This window comes from Nansenia antarctica, assembly GCF_963989245.1.
Source record: "Nansenia antarctica genome assembly, chromosome: 3".
NCBI classification, from domain to species: Eukaryota; Metazoa; Chordata; class Actinopteri; order Argentiniformes; family Microstomatidae; genus Nansenia; species Nansenia antarctica.
This window is the reverse complement of record NC_137688.1, coordinates 60,977,776-61,000,446: the sequence shown is the minus strand read 5'-3', so window position 1 is coordinate 61,000,446 and position 22,671 is coordinate 60,977,776. Positions and strand designations below refer to the sequence as shown.

At 44.0% G+C, this 22,671-nt stretch overlaps 1 protein-coding gene across 1 annotated transcript in view; it reads left to right on the top strand.

Moving 5' to 3' along the window:
• Positions 1 to 22,671, top strand: part of LOC308152391 (pleckstrin homology domain-containing family G member 3) — a 74,050-nt gene that overhangs the window by 6,043 nt on the left and 45,336 nt on the right. Inside the window, exons 2-3 of the mRNA XM_080525359.1 lie at positions 17,991 to 18,041; positions 22,149 to 22,651. Coding sequence (XP_080381485.1) covers positions 17,991 to 18,041; positions 22,149 to 22,651 — 554 coding nt within the window. The remainder of the gene's footprint in view (positions 1 to 17,990; positions 18,042 to 22,148; positions 22,652 to 22,671) is intronic.

The following is a 22,671-nucleotide window of genomic DNA, read 5'->3' as shown; positions in this document are numbered from 1 at the left end:
GCCAAACTGTACACATGTGTACAGTATGGTCAGTACTAAGAAGTAAACCGAATGCAAAGTCTGAACCTGTGAATTGACTCAATTATATGTATTGTATTTATTTATAACAAGTCCCTCTAGTCTATTATAACTTTACAAATGCTCACATCGAGCAGCGATACTTACTGGAGGAGCAGGATGGAGCAGCTGCAGGGCTCCGTGCGACTGCAGCTCAGTGTGACTGCAGCTTAGTGCAGACAGGGCAGGAGGCTGGGCTCTGTGCTGAGGTCAGCCGTGGCCGCACTCCAGTCCCTGTGAGCGAACACTAATTGGATAGAACTTTTCCCCCACCTTCTAATGGAGTGGCGGAAAGGGCGGCCAGCATGGAGAGGAGACAGGTGTGTTTTGGCTGAGGATACAGACTTTCTGCTTCATCCAAAAAAGGACAACACTGTGAGGGGCAGCCATTTTTTTTAAGAAAGGAGGGATTTGATTATGTGAGAAGACATCAATCAGGATATCTGTGGGGGTTGTCGTCTTGGATGTTTAAGACATTTCTTTCCAGTGTGAAGAAATCGATCAAGGTATGTGTGTATAGTCTTCTAATGTACTACTGTAGGGTTTAATGTACTATATTTTAGTTTACTATTTTGAAGCAAATGTATATGGAATATTGAATGTATTATTTGTTGACCTCTTCATATTGGTATGTTTGCCTCAAAATGAGAGAAATGGTGAATGGACAATAGTTGTTATTTTTCATAATTGATTTCCTTTGTTTTAATTTCATTAACTATACCTTAATGTCTTGTGGTTTGTGTTACTTTGGTTTATAAGACAACACCTATTCACCTATAACACCTAGACACGAATCTTCCAGTTCATTCATGCCCTTGTCTCACCTATAGAGATGCAGTATTTGCAAGATGTCCTCTTCGATACATCTAATTGCTCTTTACATTTACACTTTTTCGCACACTAAGAAGAATGTTTGTAAACAAGCAGTGAATATTGTACTTACACTTTACCTGAGTAAAGTAAAATGTGCAACCTGCAGTATTGTACTGTATTCAAGGTCACTGAAGTGCCTAGAGTGTAACACACACACACACACACACACACACACACACACACACACACACACACACACACACACACCAGCCTTTGTCTGTGAACGGTAAACGTAACTGTAGAATGGTGGTATTTCTTTACCTTGCAACTCTAATCTCAGGTCATATTCAGGGTCTAAGACCCTCTTCAATTACCTTGGAAACAACCGTTGACAGTATAATGTAAAGTGTCAGACCTCCTGGGTTTAAGCTAAGTTTGGTCCATCTGCAGGTCATGTCATACTCATGGTTGTAATGTATACTCAAATGTAAAAGGTGAGCACATAAATGGAGTCACTGCTCCACTGCCAAAAATGAACCAAGCAAAATGGGACCACAATGCAGCCATTCAGGAGTGAACTGACTAGAGACAAATATAAATTATTATCACTATCAAGTTTAGTGTCTATGCTGCATTTTGGGGAAAGCAGCAATGCTTCTAGGTGACAAAGTCTATAATGATCTTGTAAAGGCACTTTTGCGGTATGTAAAGGCACTTTTTTCTAAAGACAGTATCGACAAGCATTCAGTCTTCCTTGACTCAGCTTTCATGTTCTACTTCAATGAGGAGTTTTGGGAGAACCAAGCGAAAGTTTACATTACATCAGATCATTGTGAGGGAAACTAGATTTGTGATAATCTGTTTTCGTTTTCCCTTCAGCTTGTTGCAGGACAAACAGTTCAGTGCAAGCGTTAACCTACAGTATACCCAGCTTCCCAGGCCAGCCACTTATGGTCACCAGTATCCCATAATGCATCACATGACTGTTCCTTTGTCTGTTTGAACACTAAAGGTCTCACCAACTGAATTGAGAATCACAGTCTGTGTTTTAGAACCACTTTGATTGAATTAGCAAGAGCTATTTGGGCATCTGTTTCTTTGCCAAGAGTTATGAATAACCATCATCTCTTCCTCATGTGTCACCTGTCCTACTATGGTTTGTGAGGACACAAAAGTGATTGAGTTTTTGTACGTTCATTCCCTCTTTGATATATGATATGTTGGCTTTGATGTCTGCTTTGACTGACATCAACTGACATTGTATAGTTATTTCAGTCCCTCCTGTCCTATATACCAACTGTACCTCATATGCTACCACTCAACGGGAAGCAAACAGGGTGAGGTAATAATAAGTTACTGTAATTATAGGAATGTGCCATGGTTTGAGTCCTTAGACAACCAATGGCGTTGTCAGCTGCCACCAGTGGTTTATTTCCCAACGGGCGCCAGCGTCTAGTGTGTCTGTTGACCTCACCTACTAGCAGGGATTAAGTTGGTTTATCTGTCACCCTGGGTATGAGCAGGAACAGGCTTGGTGGTTTCTGAGTGAATCCAAGAGGAGAAGATGTCCCTTTCTTGAGCCCAGTACACACATAAGGATTTATGAATCCACACATGAAGACAAAAAATCATGGAGTGAACAGTTTTGAACGTATTGTGTGTGGTGTGCGCCGATATTCCCAATTCAGCACCCCACATACATAAAGATCTGTCGTTATGACAGTCTAGAGAGTCTCGTTCCCCAAGCCAGAAATCTTGCATGATCAAACGTGATCTAACGTAGTACCCTGACTGACCTGTACGAGGCAGCCATGTGCGACAGGGCATATAAAGTGCCGAAGAACGAAAAGAAGAAGTCAGCTTGCTTCTTGATTGGCTACATTCCATCCACGTCACAATCGGACTCGGGAGCAGGGTTGCCAGATGGGATTGACACTTTCCAGCCTAGCCACAGTCTAAAACCGCTAATTCCACACACATGAGGATTTTTGGTCGTAAATATAGAACACGTTTAATATCTGAGCAGATTGTCGGGAGAAATGGACTCTTAACACACCTCACACCACAGGATAATCTTGTAGGATAATCTTTAGAGCCATCCGATAATCGGGTGTTTGCTGTCCTTGGTCGGAAGGGGGAAAATCGGCCCAAAATCAGATTATCTTTATGTGTGTACCGGGCTTTAAAGTCCTTAGCCTCCCTGACCAACAATGTGTTCTGCCAGATCCCAAAACTAATAAAACAAACATCATATGGGATATATCAAACATGTGGAAAGTGTCTAAGAAAACATCTACCGTCTACCTTAATCTTAAGAATCATTGCCCAGTCTCTGGGTCATTCTGTTACCAAAAACCCACATAAGTGTGAGATATCTTTACATTTCTCTGCCTCATGAGGAGGGAGGATAAGGAAAGTTCCTCTTGCATGCATTAACTGCCTGAAGTCTGTGACCCATCTTCCCTGGTGATACATTACTAAGCCTATACTGCAGCCATCTTCAGTTGTTGTTTGTTTTTAGGACACGTTGCCACTCTTCAGCAAATGAAATGCATATTCACGTATAGGCCAGGGTTTCCGTTAGAAAAATTTGCCGCCGGACATCGTGTCCGGGAAGATTTCGAATTACCGGACAAACGTGATATATTCCGGTCATCATATTAAAATATAATAAATTTTTTTTTTTTCAAAATCATATTTTTTTTTCTCCAAATCTAATATAGCTGTTTGTCGTGGTGATTACTGTTGTGTAGCGGCCTATATATGCCATTTAATGTCTATTTCTCATCCGATACGATTAGATGCGAGCTATATAATATATAATAATATAACATGATTCGCATGCGCGCTATGCCTTATGTCCAGCACTGAACGGGCGCCTCACTGGGAACTGAACAGACAGCATCGATCAATGAACGGACTCCACATTACGTTAACTGAAGTTTGTTAAATTGTTTGGGATTAATGTGAGTTTTCTATTTTCTCTTTCCAGTTTTACCCTTTTTTTTAATCAATAAAACAACGTCATTTCTATAACCAGGGGGGTATTCCATCAACATCGCTAAAAGAAAATCCAGGTTTAGTCTGACAAAGTCTCGCGAGGGTTCCTAAAAATATACAGGCATATTCCGATAAATCTCGCGAGAGTTATCAAAAATAAGCCAGGATTTTCCTTTAGCGACGTTGATGGAATACCCCCCAGGTCTCGCTGGTTGGGAAGGCATTTCGTTTAGCTGCCTGTCAAATCATACTTAATCGGACTCGGGAGTATGACAATGAGGAGAACATAACTGTTTTTGTATGTCGTCCTGAAGACCGGCTGTTAGATCATATCGCTGAAGTTTGTCTCCATAGTGTAAATGTTGTCCGTTTCGTTTGTTATCCGCTCCGCTTCGGGACACCATTTTCAGCTGAGCACCAAACACACACACACAACACTGTCCGAGAGAGAAGGACCCGCCCCCTTTAGTTAGCCTATAGGCTATAGGCTAACTAAAGGGGGCGGGTCCTTCTCTCTCGGGCAGGCTAACTAAAGGGGGCGGGTCCTTCTCTCTCGGGCAGGCTAACTAAAGGGGGCGGGTCCTTCTCTCTCGGGCAGTGTTGTGCGTGTATGAGTGTGTGTGTGTTTGGTGCTCAGCTGAAAATGGTGGCCCGAAGCCAAATTGTGCTTAGAGGGAATTATTTTCACCGGACATTATGTCCGACGAGTTTTCAATTTGTCGGACTTCCAACACATTTTACCGGACAAAGACCGGTAATTACCGGTTAACGGAAACCCTGGTATAGGCCCTGAAAAACTCCCTAGTTGCTATGGCAGTATGTTTTGGGTCATTTTTTAGCCTGCTGTATGATGAAGCACAGTCCAATGTGTTTGGAGACATTTGTGACACCGTTTGATGAAAAGGTCCTCATGTCGGGAATTGTGAAACCTCGCAATCGAGCCAAACAAGAAAAAAATATGTTTTCCGTTTTTTGGCATAGGACGAAAATGTAAGCGATGAAGAACCCACTCGATATCATAATCAATAGTTTTACATTCACTAAATACCTACAGTTAGTTAGCAAAGTCGGGTGGGGGGTATTTGTGTCGCAGTGTGTGTAGCCACACCCACCCCAGCTGTATTTAAGTAGCCATGTGCGTGTGGACCTGTTTGTTGTTTACAAGGTGGATGCTGACGCTCTCGCTAATGCCATCAACAGAATTTCAGAAGCCGGTAGCTGTCAAGCTCCTGTTTGCAGGGCTCGACAGCTCTCGGACAAGTAAAAGATAAGTTTGAATGTCCGAAGGACAAGTACCTGAAAAAGCTTAATGTCAAGCCCTGCTGTTTGTGAACGTCACCACAAAGTCTCGATAGCATCCTTCATCAGCAGAGTGGTCCAGACTGCTAAGGCTAGGTACCAGATATGAGCCTGGCTATATTAGTGTAAAGTACCCAGTGCACTCCCAACTATGGTTCTGGGCTAATAAGCTGGAAAGGTAACATTTCACACATGGCAGGCAGTTGCCCATTTCACCAGATTCCCAAAGATTCCCTTTCTACTGGCAGTGATCACTTTCATGAGTTTCAATGCACCGAAATCTTGGGGCTGTTTTATTAGCCAAGTACAACCTTTTGTTGTGATTTTGACTTAGTCCGAGATGTAAAACGTCATTCTTAAATCCCTGTCGTAATCCTTATGATGATAATTATTATTATTATTATAATTTACTCTCCCTGTCTGTTACCTCAAAACTAGCAATAAATGCAAACTGTGATGATTTATGACCAACAATATTTATTATGTTTATTTATTAGGTCTTTAAGACGTAATGGGTTGAAGCACCTGCCTCTCCACAGATGACCCCTGACCTTGGTTTGATAGATAGACCTCTTACCTATAGATAGACCTCTTACCTATAAGGCCTAAACATACATGTACGTTCACCCACAGAAGAGAGAGAATTTCATACTTTTGTGGAAATTCTGTCAAAAGCTATCCATCATAGGGACAGTTTGACACACTTGCATACAGAGACAACACTTAAAGGGACAGGCCCAACGGAAGGCAATCAGAGAACTGTCCACTGCAGCAGAACGGAGCAGTCACTGGCTGTGGCTGAAACGTAGGGACCCAACATGGGCTCCCAAATGACCACGTGGTGCCACCGTGCGACACACACCCAGGCCTGATCAGCCTGTGGTGGGCCAACCTCGGCAGAGGGTGTCTTGTGATAACTGGCCGAAACACCCAATGAGGTCGGGGACCACAACTGAAGATGTGTCGTACTGGTGGCACCACGTGATCATTGCCAAATTCCACTCCACCCAAGAGGACATCTCCAACTCCACTCAATTGTTGTGCTGAATATTTAGGGATTTTAACAACCAGTCCTATTAAGAATCCCAGAGACAACACTTAAAGGTGAACACAGTTTTAAAAAGTCAAACTGCCCTCTTTGAGCAATTTCTTTCTTAGAATTCATGCATAGATGACATTATGATAATTTATATGAAAACCAATGTCACTTGATTTCTTTATTGAGTTTACTTTATTGAGTTTATAATCTGTAAAAAGGTAATAGTTGACCATGTTATCTTTTTGTGTTTTTTACTAATATAATGCATGAGATACTTATTAGTAGTACCGTATTTTCGGTAGTTTTTTTCATACTTTGGCTGGTCCTGCGACTTATAGTCAGGTGCGACTTATATATCAATAATTCATAATCTCTGACTGACATGAACTGACATACGGTAATCTCTGACTGACATGAACCAAGGAGTAAACATTACCGTCTACAACCACGAGAGGGCGCTCTAGGCATGTGACAACGAGTAGGCCTACCACTGAAAAAGACAGCTGATGACACAAACAAAATGGAGTCAAAAAGAAAATCCTATTCTGCAGATTACAAACTGCAACTTGTAAAATATGCAGCCGAAAACGGTAATCGAGCAACAGAAAGAAAGTTTGGAGTGAGTGAGAAACTTGTGAGGGACTGGCGAAAAGCAGAGGTTACTCTCACTGCCATGAAGAAAACGAAGAAAGCGAATCGCGGGCCAGAGATGGAGGAACGAGTCCACAGATGGGTGCTTGAACAACGTGCTGCCGGGAGAGGCTTGTCAACAGTGCAGTTACGTCTCCATGCCCTGGCAGTGGCCAAGGAGATGAATATCAATGACTTTGCTTGTTGGACTCGCTGGCTTGTTATGTCCGTTTTCGCCTATTCAGCCTCCCTGGTAGGCCTATGTTCTTTATTAATGTGTTCATCTTTATTCATTAATGTGTTACGTTAACATACCGGACATTTATTGAGCCTGTTGTTCTGTGTGCTATAATATGTACGGTGGTTGAATAACTGTTGTGTTACGTTAACATACCGGACACCTATTGAGCCTGTTGTTCTGTGTGCTATAATATGTACGGTGGTTGAATAACTGTTGTGTTACGGTACGTTAACATACCGGACACATTACATTTTTGGGCATTTAGCATAGGCCTTATTCCATAGCGACTTTACAACCAATTTAGCCTATTCAGCCTCCCAGGTATGTTCTTTATTAATGTGTTAATATTTTTATTTATGTATTATTTTTATTTTTTTATTCATCACATACCGGACACCGGTATTCAGCGGCATTCAGCCTGAGCCTGTTGTTCTGTGTGCTATTGTATAATTGAATAACTGAATGTTTTTGAGAAATACATTTCTACGGTAAATAAATGCGACTTATAGTCCAGTGCGACTTATATGTGGTTTTTCCTCTTCATGACCCATTTTTTGGCTGCTGCGACTTATACTCGGGTGCGACTTATAGTCCGGAAAATACGGTACATTGATCATTGTTACTGCATGACAGTTACGTTAGTTAAGTTTGCCTAGATACAGTACAGACATCCTGCACAAATCTTTCATTGTCTCCAGTGTTGTGTAATGCAACACTCTAGCCAAGTATATCTCTGCCTACACAAGCCCTCTGAAGGCTTAGATAAAGCTCACCCTGGCTGTGAGTCTCTGTTGCCGTGTGTTACTATACCTCTCAAGTGGAGGCAGAGGGGAGGACGCCTGCAGAGACTGGGTTATTTCACAGCAGACATCCACTTTACTTTAGAGCCTTACAGACACTGACCAGGAATTCATGGAATTAGGAGGAGTTTTGTAATGCTCCCAACTGGAATCTCAGTTATTCTGCCATGTCCGCAGCCCCACTGATTAATCGAATATTTTCAGAGCTCCTTGGACACGAGGGGTTAATCTCACATGATGACCCTGAGCATGAAGAATCCTGAGACATAGCAAGTCGTGAGCTTAGAATTATAAGGTTCTATCTCCGTCTTGGGCAGTTCAGAGATATTGAGCGTCAACGTTTTTACATTCCATTATGTTTTGTTAGATGGAACCTTTGTATTTTATGAATTAATGTATGTATAGGTGTCCTTTTGTGAAGTAGTGCTTATTTGCTCGAATGAACTGTGAATGCACTGATGTACAGGGTAGGCTACTGGTAGTCAAGGTCAAGTCGAGTCTTAATTTATTAACCAGGTAATGATTATTACTATTGCCATTATATAAACCAATATGTTTTTTTTTCTACACTTCAGTTTAAGATATTGCTCAAGATTGCATTCACATATGCTATACTGTAAAGCAGTACGTACAGAAAGGAACAAAAGCATATAGTATAGGGATGCATCGAAGGTTCGGTCACTGAATGTATTCGGCTGAATAATAGCAAAAAAAAGCACATTCGGTATTCGGCCGAATGTGTGAAAAGACCGAACGGTTACCGCCGAATAGTAGCAGGGTTTTTCCTACATAGAGACGTCTCCGTCATATTTCTTGCCGTGTTGCACTCGGTGGATTTATGTCACCATGATGTGGTGGCGGGGGAGCTATTTAACCCTAACCCTGGTGGTGCTGTACTGCAAATAGCTAGCTTTCGTGTTTCCTAGCGAAATAGCTGTGCACGTGAACGAGCCGACCAGCCAGCAACATGTGGCCTTGCGCACACGTCGCTTTGTCAACTGTCAGAATAGTCTTTTAGGTCGAAAAGTTATTTCATATCAAAAATCCTGGGGGTCACATTAGTTGGCTTGCTGTTTCATTATCCAGAATGACAAGTTGAGCCTTTACTAGTGTTAGTCAGTGCTAACAGAACCGACATTAGTTAATTGTTTGTTAATTCACGTTTATTTGAATGGGGAAAAAATGGTAACGGTCCAAATGTTAAGAAAGACTTAGACCCTCAGGAACGATTAATCGATTATTCTGTCCCATCCCTAATGGTAACCCAACTCCACTTGGCATAATTGTTGCTTGTTATCAATAGCTTTATCCGAAAATGAAGGAAAGAAGCCATCCAAGAGACGGATACTATATTTCGACATAGATATTGTATGCATTGGAACATGCTGTATTTTGTTGCTCCTAATCAGTATTTGTGGTCCTTTGTTCTTGGTTTGGCGCACCAAGCAACTTCCACAAGAGAACCCTTGTGTTTTGCAAACAGACAGGCATTATGCTGCTGCTCCAGAGAGAAGACATAGTCATGGGACAAACAAGCTCCCTCACTCCTTATTCTTTAGTGTGGGGATGTGAAATACGATAGTATAAGAAATATTGTTGTTTAATATTTTTATTTTATTTTGTCTCATTCAGCAGAAATGGAAAAACATGAAGTTTGTACATGATAACCATGGCCCATAAAAGTGCCTTTCATGGCTTGTTGTTTTGGTGTTAACAGGAAAGCTGTCAAAAGCAGATTCATCACATAGCTTTGCAAATACCTAGCTGTCACTGTGGTGAGAACTTCCTTCTGCCTAAGTTTAGTAAGATATGATGTGATAATGTCATTATAAAACCCCAAGTGAGCTCAGAATACAGGGGTTTGTACATTTTTGCTTGACTGCTACTGCATATGCATATGCTTTGTATGTGTGTTAGGATATGCAAGCATGCATACAATATTTATTCTGTCTGTTATATAATCACTTGTCCCTGTTTGATTACCAAAGTTCGCTATAAATGAATTAGGCTATCCCATTCAGTATTTGTCTCGTGACCTAATTAGTCCCTGACATAATCTATCCCTCTCTTGGCCATCTAAGGATAATCATGATCCCTCACTGGTAAAGTGGCTCTGTGGCTCAGGTGGTCCTCTGTGGCTCTAACAACGCATTGGAACTAACAACGCTTAGATTGTGGGTTTGATTCCCGCTGGGAGCATATACTGAAAAATGTATGCACTCACTGCAATGTAAGTCACTTTGGATAAAAGCATCAGCTAAATATATATAGTATGTATGAGTATATATATATATGAAGTGAGACTGATGAGTCAATATCACAATTAGCATTGAGAGAATGCATTTACATTATTTTCATGTGGCCATTTTACGGCCATTATGATCAGTGATTAGGAGTATGCAGCCCAAATGAAGGGAAGAGGTTTGTGAATGAACATGTTTTACTACATCTGTTAGAATAAACAACACTGGTGTTTGATGTCAGGATTGGTGCACTAGTTTCGGCATGGGATCATCCAATTGGTGGTGATAAAAATGACTTTTAATAAAGGTATTTAAATTGAAGGCCCATGGAGGTGTGTCAACTCTAAAGCTAATGCTAACAAAACAAGTGATGCGAATACGTAAGTACAAGCTATAACATCCCCCCCACCCCCAAAAGTGTTAGAGTACTGTGTTTACATCCTTTTAGTCCCCATGCTATCCCTGATTACACAATGAGTAATGAGTACGTCCGAACACCTCACGTCAGTCAGTACTTCCTGTCTGTGATAAACATACTCTCTGTGTCAAAACAGCCAGTGTCACATGTCTAAATGCCTGACTCATCTATCTGGGTCACACCTTACCTGCCTTCATGTGTTGATGTGTAAGCACTTGGATTTCGCATGCTATTTTGGTTTCTCATGGGGCTTTCCAGAACTCCTTGTGTTGTTGACAGTAGTCACACACACACACACTAGGGTTGGGCGGCATCACATTTTTTAAACCATTAAACCGTCCCCAAATTAAACCGCGGTTTAACGGTATCATAGCTGTATCATTAATATTGTCACATAACGACAACAATGTGCAGTTGTTGTGATAGAAGAGGAAAGAAGTGGCCTGGGGTGGTTTAGTGGTCTAGCATATGCCCATGTTGGCATGGGTTCAAATCCGGCCCATGCCCTGCTGACATGCACGCTTCTCCTTACTTTCCTGTCTGTCTTCACCTATCTCTATCCAATAAAATGAAAACAGTTATAATTATAGACACTGGAGAAAGAGTACAAGGGGGGAAGTAGAAATCTTAGGAGACACAGTATAGGGGAAAGGCAGGTGTCTCAGGAGACACAGTGCTGGGGGGTAGTAGATGTCTCAGGAGGAGCAGTTAAGGTGTAACCTGAAGAGATAGATCTTCAATCTCCGGCGGAAGATGGGGAGTGACTCTGCAGTTCTGTGGGAAGCTCATTCCACCAGCGGGGAGCCAGTATAGCGAAGAGATGTCACCGGGCAGCGTGACTGCCGTGTTGGCGTAGAGATGGTGGGGCCAGTCAGCCTGCAGAGGTGGAGGAGTGGAGTGAACATTCTGAGGTTTGGGGGGTGACCATTGCCTGCAGGTAGGCAGGGGCCGTCCCTTTCACTGCCTGGTAGGCAAGCACCAGGGTCTTGAATCTGATGCGAGCTGCTATCAGGAGCCAGTGCAGGGTACAAAGGAGGGGGGTATCATGAGAACATTTGGGGAGGTTGAACACCAGACGGGCAGCAGCATTCTGGATGAGCTGCAGAGGTCTGATGGCGGAGGCGGGGAGCCCGGCCAGGAGTGCGTTCAAATAGTCAAGAGATGACCAGTGACTGGGTCAAGAGTTGCGCTGTTTCTCCGGTGAGGAATGGTCATATCCTTCTGATGTTCGAAAGGAAGAATCTGCAGGAGTGTGCTGTCGATGTTCTCCGCACAGGATAGGCGGTTGTCCAGGATCACTCCAAGGTTCTTGGCTGTCTGGGAGGGGGTTACAGTAGATTTCTCCACTGTGATGTAGTCTTTGAGAGGGCAGTCTTTCCCAGGGATGAAGAGTAGCTCAGTCTTGTTAAGGTTGAGCTTGAGATGGTGGGCTGACATCCATATAGAGATGTTAGCGAGACATGCAGAGACACATGTAGGTCAGAGGGGGCAGGACAGGAAGAGTTGAGTGTCATCTGCGTAGCTGTGGTAGGAGAACCCATGTGAGGAGATTACTGAGCCAAGAGACTTGGTATAGAGGGAGAACAGTACGGGCCCTAGGACAGAGCCCTGGGGTAACCCAGTGGTGAGGGTTCATGGAGAAGACAACGATTCTCTGGAGAAGGATCTGGTGGTTGACTGTGTCGAAGGCAGCAGACAGGTCCAGGAGAATGAGAACAGAGGAGAGGGAGGAAGCTTGAGCAGAGTGGAGGCCCTCCATGACAGCAAGGAGAGCAGTCTCAGTGGAGTGCCCAGCCTTGAAGCCGGATTGCTTGAGGTCCAGATGTTCCATCTTATGGAGATAGTCAGTCAGTTGTTTAGATGCAGCACATGCAAGGGTTTTGGAAGGCAAAGAGAGAAGGGATACCGGTCTGTAGTTGTGGACAGAGGACGGGTCAAGGGTTGGTTTCTTGAGGAGAGCCTTGACTCTGGCTATCTTGAAGGCAGCCGGGACTGTAGGGTAGGCAAATAACAATAAATAACTAAAACGGCAGTAATGAAAATGGGCATAAAAGCCTATCTTACAGACTGCAATGTTAGGCTATTCTTCAAGCCTATTCTAGGTTTTTAGCCAGAAAAACAAGCATGTTTACTTTTTCAGGTTTCAGCAGGGAACGTAACAGACTTACAACTTTGCCTGCTGTGCTGAACACCCACGACATCAGTGGAAAGCGGCTGGCTCCATTTGATTTCCACCAGAGAAGGGGACCTTCGTTAATCACTGGCTCGTGACTATAGGCAGTCATCTCTGATTCTGCTCGCTCCTCTATCACCATCTATTCTTCATGCAAATCTTACACACAGCCTCGTCAAGATTTGCTGTCTTACCCTTGTCATTTGGTCGACCTGAAATGCTTCCAAATTGCAGCATTTATTTTTTTAGGAACCAACTCACTTGCGCTCGCCATATCTTTTTCAAATTCTCCGTTCTGAGGAGAAACTGTCATGTGACACGTGTTTTCTGACAGGTTATTTATTTGATAAATGACATTGTTTACAAAAAGTTCCATTGTCACTTTCATAGCATCTTCAACCACACAGACAGTGATGCTGGACAAACAGTCTTAAAGCGTTTATATAGCAATTTATGAAGATGTTATGATGGTATTGACAATACCATTGCTATTTTCAAAAACCTCAGTTTACAGTTTAACCATAAAAACCCTACCCAACTCTAACACACGGTGCTATTAACTTCCTCTCTGATATTCTGGCCAAGGTAATGAGGTATGATAGCAGCACCAATGTTGTGAATTCATGATGGTATGACTTCACGTACATACTGACTGCTACACTATTATCCCCACTATTAACTCTTACTGTGCACATACCTTCCCATGTCTGATGTTTGAACCTTTGATTTGATACTAAATCAAAATATCTAACAACCTTGGTTGGTATGGAAATTAAGTATTGAATCTTGAATCTATGGTTGTTAATGCATTTGTCTGTGTGCACCTTTACCGGACGACTCAGTCACAAAGCATGCTGGCAGTGACCTTCCCGATCTGCCCACTCTCTGCTCATGCCATTTTGAATTCTCGAGGATCACCCCCACATCAAAGCCACTCATAGGTCAGGGAAGAACGGCGGCGGACTTCAAACCATCAGGCCCGGCAGGAAAAGGGCACTGTGTGTCCGAGGTGTCATCTGACCCCAGTCACCCCACACACAGTAAATGTCATGGTTTATAAATCCTGCTGTAATGAAAATAGTGGGTACAACATCTGTTGAAATATTGCCTTATTGTCTTGTGCTGCAATGTCAGGAACCGAAGCCAAAGAATTTTACTCTCTTGCGTAATGTGACATAACAAGAAACTTGAAACTAGAGCTTGTATCACTAATCCGCCAACAAAACGAATACTTCCTCGTCGCTATTGTGGTTTGTACGCATACAGAACGTGCTCAGTATTTCCGCTTGTCTAGAACAATGCAAGAAGAGTACGCTAGCCAAAGGTAGCCCCTGGGCGGGTCTATGCTGATCGAGCATGTGCACTGGGTTACCAAGCACACAAGAACGTGCCTCAGTCCTCAGCTAGCAACACCAGCAAAAGACACAGAACACAGCACATTATTCACCTGATGAAAAAACACACCTCCACAGCCCTCAGACTCAGCACTGGGTCCCCCCAGGGCTGCGTGCTAAGCCCCATCCTCTACAACCTCTACACCTACGACTTCACCCCCGTCCACCCCAGCAACTCCATCGTAAAGTTTGCAGACGACACCACCGTGGTGGGCTGCATCTCGGGGGGGGACGAGGCGGCGTACAGGGATGAGGTAGAGCAACTGAGCAAGCTGTGCAAGGTTAACAACCTGCTGCTGAACAAGTCAAAGACCCAGGAAATCATCGTGGACTTCAGGAGGAAAAAGTCTGAGGTCCAGCCCCTGCTCATCGACGGAGAGAGCGTGGAGAGAGTCTCAGCCCTCCGATTCCTGGGGGTGCACATACAGGATGACCTGTCCTGGAAGAACAACACAGTAGCCACCATCAAGAAGGCACAACAGCGGCTCTACTTCCTGAGAGTCCTCAGGAAGGAACACAACAAGCAGGAGATACTGGTGGCCTTCTACCGCGGCGGAGTGGAGAGCATCCTCACCTACGGCATCTGCAACTGGTTCTCCAGCTGCACAACCGCGGAGAGAAATGCGCTACAGAGAGTCGTGAGAACAGCCCAGAAGATCACCGGTGCCCCCCTCCCCTCTCTGGAAGAGCTGTACAACACACGCTGTCTCAGGAAGGCCTCCAAGATCTCCAGAGACCCAACCCACCCTGGGTACGTACACTTTGCCCGGCTGCCCTCGAAAAGGCGGTACAGGACCATGGCCGCAAGGACAAACAGACTGAAGCACAGCTTCTACCCCAGGGCCATCCAGGCCCTGAACACAGCAAAGACCTAGGTTCTGGGCCCTGGACAGTCTGGACGGATTGATGGCAGCTGCTGGACTGCAAAAAAATCAGGTGTAGTGCTGAGGCACAAATATGTACATTCCAAGCCTGCAAACTGCAACACTTTAAATGAATGTGCAATAACACTATGTGCAATATGACAACCCTAGTCGTCTATCTGTACAGTATAGTATAGTGGATAGTGTACATAGCCTTTATTTATGTAAACCAGCTCCTTCCCTTCTTGTCTTTTTTAGTTTTTTTTTTCTTTCCTAGCACCAGGGGAGCCACCCCTCCTAAATTTCGTTGTTTGGTACCTGTACTATAGCAATGACAATAAAGACCATTCATTCATTCATTCATTCATATATATATATATATATATATATATATATATATATATATTATATATAGAACAAATATCTATGTGCAGTGCCCTGCGTAGTGAAGCATTTTTTCTTCTTTTGGCTCTACACTCCAAAAGTTTGGATTTGAAATCAAACAGTTACTATGAGGTTAAAATTTCGTTGTTTGGTACCTGTACTGTAGCAATGACAAATAAAGTCCATTCCATTCCAAAGTATATATTCTCAGCTTTTATTTGATGGATTTTGTTTGTTGGTTTCAACATTCAGACGATATAAAAAGCCTGTATAAAAGCTGCAGTTGACACTGTAAAATGTCATGACAACGTTCTTGAATCCTGGGTCCTTTTTAAAGGACATTGTTCTATCTAGTGCACTTAGCATACATATCTAATGTATTATAGTGTTTTATGAGTGTGGTGCAGGTTTTGACACCTTGCAAGCTCAGATGGACTTGCCTTGTCAACACGCAAAAACTCATCAACACTTCTCACCCATAGGCTGATAACTGCCTACCCTTACCACCCAAATTCCTTGATGTTTCTCTCATCCCTGATGTTGTTGCCCTGTGTGTGCAGCAATATTCCTTAGACGCAGATATTGTTCTGCTCGAACCCTGCCTTACCTAGGCAACGACTCATCAGGAAGGGAGGGAGGGAAGAAGAGAGGGAGGACCCTCTTGGAAACCAGAGCTAGGAGGAGGGGAGATAATGTTTCACACTTGCATTCCTGTAATCTCACACTCCCACCACCACCACCACCGATCTCCCTCACATTTTTTCTTTTATGATCATATGTTACTGGTTTGACCCTGCTTCAGATATGAGTGTGGGTGTGTGTGTGGGTGTGTGTGTGGGTGTGTGTGTGGGTGTGTCTATGAGTGAGCAAGTCCAGGTGGCTCAGTTGCCTTTCACATGTGGAGCTGTGAAATGTTTCTGAAGCTACCAGGGGATCTATTTACCTCCATAGTTGAGAGCCAGACTGCTTACTGAAAATGTGCAGTGTTCTACCCATGACATGTCCAAGGGTTAGTTTACTTAGTTAGTGGGGGAGGGGATGAGAGACAGATCCTGGGGGGTGGCCCTCCGACCGGGCATGAAAGTGGCCACACTCCGGAGTGCTTTGGAGGAGAGGAGACTCCTGAATGGATTCAATCGCAGGTTAACCTGCTGGTTCGGTGAGTTTTGGGAAGTGACCGTTGGAGACCGGTGTTATCACTGTTCTTATCTATAATTTGGGGGGTTTTGTATTGTGTAATTAGTCCCTACAGGGGGACTGTGTTGGCACATTTTTAAACTGACATTGATACCTGACAGTGTTGTGCCGAGTCACCTGTGAATCCACAGACTTCCTCTTACCACTTTCAGAACAACAAGCGCTTCCATTTTCCTGACTGATTTATTAATGAATAATTTATGAATGGATCATCAGCACTGACGCTAAGACTATTTCCTTTTTAGATCCATTACTTTATCATGTAAGACTCCCTCCGCATTTACCAGTCGATGGAGTTTGCATTATCATGTCCATCAGCATAGTACTGCTGTGCCCCACTTAAAAGGAAAGTCAAGGAGACTTTCTGGTTTTGAACTGCAAGAACTCTGTGATGTTTTAGCTTGGGCCAATGGGGCTTTTCAAAGACCAAAGACTGGTATCCATGGTATCCACAGTCTCTGGAGTGGCGGTTAACTCCTACGCCTGCATGTTGATTTGTATGGGTGGGGGGGGGGAATATGGTTAAGGGTTTATATATATCATAATGATTGTTTATGGTCGTACCCCAACTGTTATTACTGTGGGAGAGACATATACACTGAGCTCCTTTGAAAAGGCAAGGCGCTGTTTTAAAAGCCTGAAACCTCCCCAGGTGAAAGGATCATGCACCATGAAAACCCACTCACTGTGGTTGGCGACATGAGGGAGTTTACAGAAGTGGGATTTAAAAAAAAGAATAATTGACGATTCTACTGTTTCTACTACGCTTGGCTACAGTATGTATTTTGCGTACACCATTGGATGTTAATATTAATTAAATCTCAGTAAACAGTATGTTGTTGCTTGAATGTGTGTGTTTGAGCCTCCGAGTTATTGTCCCTCCCGTCTTTGAATGTGGCTACATGCTGGCAGTGACTCAACCAACGGCTGTGTGTACGGGAGGGGGTGAAAGTCCAGTGTAGCCTCCAAGGGGACTGGCTGACAGAAGACAGTTTGAAAAATGTTTTCTTTCAAAGCGTCCTGAGAGAATGCACCGGAAAAAGGGAATTGTCTCAGTGCAGACCTCTCTCTTACTAGAAGGTCCGACCTTGACCGAGAGGGAGAGGGGGAAGGGGAGGGAGTTGGAGGGAGAGGGAGAGAGGGGGACAGAGAGGGAGGGAAGGAGAGAGAGCCATCGGCCCGCTATATTTATTAAATAAAACTGCCTCTCACCTCAACAATTGCTAAAATTGCCAAGCAAGTCCACTGTCACAGGGTGTTACATGTTGGACAGAGGTGGTTTAATATTTTTTTTTAATGGAAGGCTTGTTTGTTCTATTCCCTTTGTAGTCCTACTCCAACAGTATGATTAATCGATTTCATGTTAAAATTATGAAAAATTAACTCATTGACATTAGTGCATGTTTGAATGTTTCTCTCTCTTTGTGTCTATCTGACAGGCTCAGTCCTATACAAATGTATTCTCAAACCTTCCCAGGACTGGTTAGTAGGTATGTCCATGTGTATTTGCATGCAACAAAACAATCAAACTTGATTTAATGCTATGTTCTGTATGATTAGTCCCCACACAATGTAATCATATTTCCTCTGACAATGTGATTTGGCATATGTAATATGCACTAATGACAGGCATGCCTGCACTCATCATGTAAATGGATGACTCTTGTGCAATGATGATTTGCCAATTATTTTATGGTGCAATGATACTAACCACTGACTCCCAAGTTCTATTGTGGAAACTTGGTCTACTGCATTGCATAGCACTCAAGTGGAAAAACAACATGCTAATGCTAATCATGCTTTGAATGGATGATTTGTCAATGATGTAATTGAGCAGTGATGCTAATGTTAAACTCCCTTGAGGAGAGTAGATTATCATTGCATTCTTTTGTGGAAAGTTAGTCTTTCCTTTATGCAAACCATCTCTGTTTAAATGTCCTCGTGAAAGTTGGTCAATTTCATCATTCATTCCATGACGGTGATGTCAACGTGTTTTGCGGAACAAAAGATCAGTGCTCTTGATAGCCTACAATACATCATGTGTGAGATCTTCAGTTAACGGGTTCAACTGGTCCTCCGAGATTGCTAAAACTTCAACTTTTTTGTTTGTCAAGATACTGTGAGGTTTGCAGAAATGCGACCAGTAAAGTACTTGCATTACAGTAAAGCCTTGCCTCATAAGGAGCCAATGTTCTTCAATACATTGCTGCTCGACTGTGCATCAAGTGAATGTTTGTGATTGTGTTCCTGGCAGTGGTTGTTGCTGGTAGCCCAGCTGGTAGCAAGTCTTTTGAGATCGAATAACAATATTTACCCCAAGGCTGATGTTCCTTGTCGCCTGTATTCATTTCTCTGAGTCATTTCTCATTTGTGTGATGAAGCTTTCTCGCCCTGTCTTTATTGACATGCTGATCTGTCAATATATCATCTTAATGAGTATCCTGTTTTCTCTTCCCTGGTTTTGAAGTCAACATGTGGCAACAAGAAGCCTATGGGCGGGAGCAGTTTGTGAAAGCCATTAATTTTGGACACTTGAATGTCTTGTATGTTTGGTTTTTCAGGGGAGCTCTTATGTTTGGGCTTCTTGGGCTTTCAGAATTTTCTAGTGGTTGAGACTGACATGAACTTGTCGTCATGATTTAGTTTGTGACAGATGTGTTGGGGCTTTTTGCAATTCCAGGTGTTACTTGCCTGTTTTTCTGGCTCCATAAGCTAAAAGCTTTGTTGAGGATAATGCGTAGGTTTGCTAATTGCTTTCTGAGATTTTGAGTTGTTTACTGTACTGAATGAATGAATGGTCTTTATTGTCATTGATATAGTACAGGTACCAAACAACGAAATTTGGGAGGGGGGGCTCCCCTGGTGCTAGGAAAGAGAAAAAAAAAAAGAAGGGAAAGGAGCTGGTTTACATAAATAAAGGCTATGTACACTATCCACTATACTATACTGTACAGATAAAACACTGTGCTGTACTCTATGCTATGCTATACCTATTCTAACATTTCCTATTTCTCTGCAACCTTATGTACCCTAGGGTTGTCATATTGCACATAGTGTTATTGCACATTCATTTAAAGTGTCGCAGTTTGCAGGCTTGAAATGTACACATTTGTGCCTCAGCACTACACCTGATTTTTTCAATCCAGCAGCTGCCATCAATCCTTCCAGACTGTCCAGGGCCCAGAACCTAGGTCTTTGCTGTGTTCAGGGCCTGGATGGCCCTGGGGTAGAAGCTGAGCTTCAGTCTGTTTGTCCTTGCGGACATGGTCCTGTACCGCCTGTTCGAGGGCAGCCGAGCAAAGTGTTCGTACCCAGGGTGGGATGGGTCTCTGGAGATCTTGGAGGCCTTCCTGAGGCAGCGTGTGTTGTACAGCTCTTCCAGAGAGGGGAGGGGGGCGCCGGTGATCTTCTGGGCCGTTCTTACGACTCTCTGTAGCGCATTCCTCTTTGCGGCTGTGCAGCTGGAGAACCAGTTGCAGATGCAGTAGGTGAGGATGCTCTCCACTGCGCAGCGGTAGAAGGCCACCAGTATCTCCTGTCTGGTGTGGTCCTTCCTGAGGACTCTCAGGAAGAAGAGCCGCTGTTGTGCCTTCTTGATGATGGCTGCTGTGTTGTTCTTCCAGGACAGGTCATCCTGTATGTGCACCCCCAGGAATCGGAGGGTTGAGACTCTCTCCACGCTCCCTCCGTCGATGAGCAGGGGCTGGACCTCAGATTTTTTCCTCCTGAAGTCCACAATGATTTCCTCGGTCTTTGACTGGTTCAGCAGCAGGTTGTTAACCTTGCACAGCTTGCTCAGCTGCTCTACCTCATCCCTGTACGCCGCCTCGTCCCCCCCCGAGATGCAGCCCACCACGGTGGTGTCGTCTGCAAACTTTACGATGGAGTTGCTGGGGTGGACGGGGGTGAAGTCGTAGGTGTAGAGGTTGTAGAGGATGGGGCTTAGCACGCAGCCCTGGGGGGACCCAGTGCTGAGTCTGAGGGCTGTGGAGGTGTGGGAGCCCACCCGCACCCTCTGGGGGCGGTCGGACAGGAAGTCCTTGATCCATGCACATATAGAGTGTGATAGTCCCAGGTCTAGTAGTTTGGTCACTAGCCTGTCTGGAAGGATGGTGTTGAAGGCAGAGCTGAAGTCCACAAAGAGCAGTCTCGCGTAGCTGTTTCCCCTCTCCAGGTGGGATAGAGTGGAGAGGAGAGTCGTCGCGATGGCGTCCTCTGTGGACCTGTGGGCTCTGTAGGCGAACTGGTATGGATCCAGGTTGGGCGGGAGGCGTGTGACTATGTGGGCCCGGACTACTGTATGGCGATTTAAAATCTATGGCACCCCACAGGGTGTTTAGACCTAATTCTGGATTTTATTGTGCTTTCGATCTCTTTAATTTTTACTTAATCATAAACGTATTATGTAATTTTGTAGATAACATGGGTGCAAATCAGTGCGGTGAACAAAACAGGTTGTTTCAAGGCATTTGTATGGTTATTTATTAGTGGGCTTGCTTCAGCAGGTTCAACTATTGTTATTGCTCATACCTATTGTTATTATTAGTGGGCTTGCTTCAGCTAGTAGCTGTAGAATTGTTAGTCTGTTGGAGGCCCCAAGGACCCACCATGTCCCTAATGTAATCCAGCAGAGCATTCCGTAAAATGCCCTCTGCTCAAAATGTATGGAATTACTATTACTAACATTTCTACCAGCTGTGTATGCTCTAATTTATACACAAAATTACCTACTTGAGAGTTGAAAGGCTCCCACTGATCAAGAAGTTAATGACTGGATTCTTGGCTTTTCCAGTGTGTTTTAATTCCGGCAGATCTTTAGCATGATCTTACAGTCTTTTGTAATGCACAAAGGCCAAGGCCTTACTTTCTGCTAAGCGCAATTCTAGGTTCAACTTACCTTACTCCGATTCGAAACCGTAGACATCATATCATAACTGACTTTGGAGAATACTTATTTTCAGTGAGAGTGTCCATACTATCATATCTGGGGAAATTGTGTTTTTTTAATACACTCCCATTTTCTGTTTATATTGCTTCTCCTAATGAAACACAAAGGCTTGGTGATGCAAAGGAATTATTCCCAAAGCAAGCCTAGCCAATTCCTTTGTTGTTTGCCGTTTTGGATATGAGAAAATTCAACATAAAGGTCATCTCTTGGTTTTATGTCAAAAGGGTCAGGATCTAGGAGGAAACAGCAATAGTAATATTTTAGATGAGATTATATCTAGATTATAAAAAGACAAAATTATAATTAAGAAGCACTTAATCAAAAGTAGCAGTCTTGTCCAAATTCCTTCATCACTTCTTGGGACAAGTATAGCCATGCTGTGTGTATCACTGTGCTCTAGACTGGTTTAATACACTATATAGGATGTCTAATACTGTACACTGAAGCAGGAGACATGTTTTTCTCCTCACCAGAATTGTAATTATGGCTCTCAAAAATACAATGCCATTGCTTTCCTGTTTCTTCCTACACAACCTGGCTTGCATATGTTGAAACAGATTTAAATTCACTCAATACCAGTAGGGAATTTAAATTCAATTTGATCCCAATCTGGTAATTTTTTTCACTAACTTCTCTCCTTTCCCTACAGAATCCCCCCGCTTGTCCACCACCTCCATCAGCAGTAATGAGCGGGCGCCGTCGGCCACGCCCTCGGACTCCTCTGACCTCCCCTCTTCCTCCGACCAGCGCCCGGTGAGCCTGGTCTCCACCCCGTCCTCGGGGTCCGTCTCGTCTCGGGACGATTGCCCCGCTCAGCCTCCCCCTGGATGCACCGCGCCATCCGCCGGAGACGACATTGACCTGGACCTCGGTGAATGTCCTCCAGAGGGTGAGCGGAGTCAAAGACACCCAGATTCGGGGGACCCTTCTGGGGAAGGACCGGTCTCTCGTGGCGGCGAGACCATCCAGCACAACAACAACAACGCTGCCACACCCTCGCGGGCTGCCAGCAGCCGCCACCTGCCCCCTTTATCGCCCTTCGCCGCCAAAGCCATGGCGCCCAACCCTCAGCTCACTTATGTGGACCGCGTTGTCATGGAGATCATTGAGACGGAACGCATGTACGTTAGAGACCTGCGCAGCATCGTCGAGGTAACTGACAAGTATTTTCT